Source organism: Crotalus tigris, unplaced genomic scaffold (assembly GCF_016545835.1).
Source record: "Crotalus tigris isolate CLP2741 ecotype Arizona unplaced genomic scaffold, ASM1654583v1 scf7180000018784.18638703518:1950463, whole genome shotgun sequence".
NCBI classification, from domain to species: Eukaryota; Metazoa; Chordata; class Lepidosauria; order Squamata; family Viperidae; genus Crotalus; species Crotalus tigris.
The window spans coordinates 1260001-1262853 of record NW_024097199.1 but is presented as its reverse complement, the minus strand read 5'-3'; the positions used below and the strand labels follow the sequence as shown (position 1 = coordinate 1262853).

The window sequence follows — 2853 nt, the reverse complement described above, 5'->3', positions numbered from 1 at the left end:
GAAAAAAGAGAGCGAGAGAGAGCGAGAGAAAGCGAGAAAGAGAGCGAGAGAGAGCGAGAGAGGGGGGGGGGGCTGTCAGCCTGCAAGCCAGCGGGTGGAAGGAAGGGCCAGGAGGCACCCCCTCGCCTCTCACACATCCCTCCGTATACTCACTGCACTCCATTGCCAGGTTACTCGCCTGTAAAGGTCAAAACACACCCTCATGCATTACCCACTTCGCTACCGTGCCAAGCATAGTTCAGTGCAGTCTCCCTTCCTTCCTTCCTTCCTTCCTTCCTTCCTTCCTTCCTTCCTTCCTTCCTTCCTTCCTTCCTTCCTTCCTTCCTTCCTTCCCGTTTTGTTTTATTTGTTTGTTTGTTTTTGTCTGCTTTTTGCTTTGTTTTAAAGGGGAGGGGAACAATCAAAAGGGTCGGAGGAGTCGGGTCGGAGGGAAAAGGCCTGGGGTCGGCGCCCTCGGCCCCCAGCCCCCTCCTCCCCCCGCCCCGGGCGGAGTTCACTGCACAGGAGTCTGTACCCCATGGTGCGGCGGCGGCGTGTCCCTGCTGGCCCCATACACGTCCTCGGCTCCCGGCAGAGCCCCTCCCGGGGGAGTCATGCGTTTCTCTTTCTGTCTCCTGTTACAAAACCACACGCGGACCACCTCCTTCTCGAGCTGGAGGCTGTCCGCCAGCGAGGTGATCTCCTGGGCGGAGGGCTTGGGGCACTTGAGGAAATGGCTCTCGAGGGCGCCCTTGACGCTCACCTCGATGGAGGTGCGCTTTTTCCGCTTGCGCCCCTGCGCCGCGATCTTGTCTATGCTGGTGGGGCTGCCGGACGAGGAGTCCGCCTCCTCCAGCCACTTGTTTAACAAAGGCTTCAACTTGCACATGTTCTTGAAGCTCAGCTGCAGCGCCTCGAACCTGCAGATGGTGGTCTGCGAGAAGACGTTGCCGTAGAGGGTGCCCAGGGCCAAGCCCACGTCCGCTTGGGTAAATCCCAGTTTGATCCGCCGCTGCTTGAACTGCTTGGCGAACTGCTCCAGGTCGTCCGAGGTCGGCGTGTCCTCGTCCGAGTGCGCCTCTTGGTGGTGGTGGGGGTGGTGGGGGGGCGGCGGGGGGCCCCCGTGCGGGTGGTGGTGCGGGTGCTGGGGCTGCTGCTGCTGCTGCTGCTGCGAGAGGTGGTCCGGGTGGTGAGGGGGCGGCGGCGGGGGCTGCTGCGGAGGCGGCGGGGGCTCCTCGTGGGCATCCCGCAGGCTGTGATGGTGCATGCCCGGCTGGCCGGAGCCCAGCATCCCGTTGACCGTGAAGCCCGGCGGCTGAGAGTAGAGCAGCCCGCCTTGGCCGCCGCCGTTGGCCGCAGCCATGCCGGGCGGCAGGTGAGCCGCGCCGCCGGTCCTCCAAGCCACGGCCGCGGCCACGGCGGCGTGGTGGCTCCCGGCGTGGTGGACCAAGTGCGGGGGTCTGCCTTGCTGCTGCTGCTGCTGCGACTGCTGGTGATGCTGCTGCTGCTGCTGCTGGAGCTCGTCGCCCCGACTGCCGGCCTGCACCACCGAGGGCTTGATGTCCTGCTGGCCCAGCGGGCTGGGGGACCACGGCGAGTCCCCGCCGTTGCCTCCCCCGCCGCCGCCGCCGCCGCCTCCCCCGCCGCCGCCGCCGCCACCGCCGCCGTGGGACAGCGCCGTGATCCACTGGTGAGCGTGGCTGAGCGGATGCCCGTTAGTCTGCAGCGCGTAGTCCGCCTGCACCAGCGCCTGGGCGTCTCTGTAGCCGGCGCCGGGCTGCATGCTCCCCGGCGGCTCGGCGTGCACCATGGGCGAGCTGGAGGTAAGCAGGCTGTAGTGGTTAGACGCTGTGGTCGCCATGACTCTCCGAGCCGGACTGAGGGCTCCGCTTAAAGGAGCCGCGCATTTGACAGCTACTTTTTCGCCTCGGGCTCCTCTCGCCGCTCGCTTCCCCCGCAAGTCCGCTTGGCAGAGCCCACTGCAAAGGCACGCGTCCCTTCTCCTCCCTCCCTCCGGCCCCCATTGGCTCCCTGCGCTTTGATTTACGTGGAGACCTCTAGCAACCGGCTCAGGGGGAGCCTCCCATTGGCCCCGGCCCTGGTGCTGACACCACGCCTCCTACACAACGTCTCTCTCTCTCTCTCTCGCTCTCTCTCTCTCACTCCCCCCCCATCTCTTTGTAATCAAACTCCAAGGAGGGAGAGAAGGAAGGAGCGCACGCACGTGGGGGGGGGGGGGAGGAGAAGGCAAAGAAAGGAGGGGGGGGGAACAGATGAACAGGCACCGAGAAAGCAGAAGGAGCCGCTCAGTCGCTTCTGGCCACCTGCGCTGCGCCCGGTGGGTAGGGGAGCCAGATGAGGCTCGCCCCTCTTTCAAAGCCCTTCAAAACTCAGCCGTCTCTCTCCATTGAAGAGAACTGCGAGCAGCACGCAAAGTGCTCCGGAGGGCCGGAGGAGGGGTGCCCCGGTTGCTAATGGCTAACTTGATTGAATTCTTCCCTCCAGCCTCGTTTCTCTTACGGTACCCCCTCCCCACCGGCAAGACACGGAGTGCTAAGGGGCAGCGGGAGGGAGGGAAGGAAGAGAAGGGCCTATCCGTTCAATGGCAAGCGACGTCTGCAGGCTGGACTAGAATCCCTTGCCTGCCGGGGCCCTCTCTCCCCCCCCCACGCTTTCCTTTGGGATTTCCAGACGGTTGGGGTCTTTGCCTCTTCCGAGCCGACCTTTCTGGTTTGCAAGGAAGGCTCACTTCAAGCGAGACTTTTTCTTGCCAACTTCGCGAGAGAGCTTTTCAAGGAGCGAGGCTCGCCCTGTCGGCACTAGTAGAAATATAGAGTAACGGTCTCCCCGCTGGTGCTGGCTTGCAAGCGAGGC

At 64.2% G+C, this 2853-nt stretch overlaps 1 protein-coding gene across 1 annotated transcript; it reads right to left on the bottom strand.

The window, feature by feature from the left end:
- Nucleotides 1–491: 491 nt before the first annotated feature.
- On the bottom strand, nt 492–1916 carry POU3F2 (POU class 3 homeobox 2). The gene has a single exon (XM_039356079.1). It carries the CDS (start codon nt 1838–1840, stop codon nt 494–496), a length of 1347 nt encoding a protein of 448 aa, XP_039212013.1. The 5' UTR covers nt 1841–1916; the 3' UTR covers nt 492–493.
- Between the last annotated feature and the right edge of the window lie 937 nt (nt 1917–2853).

Coding starts and splice junctions, on each gene's coding strand:
- POU3F2 (XM_039356079.1), bottom strand. CDS start 1,840: ATGGCGACCACAGCGTCTAACCACTACAGCCTGCTTACCTCCAGCTCG.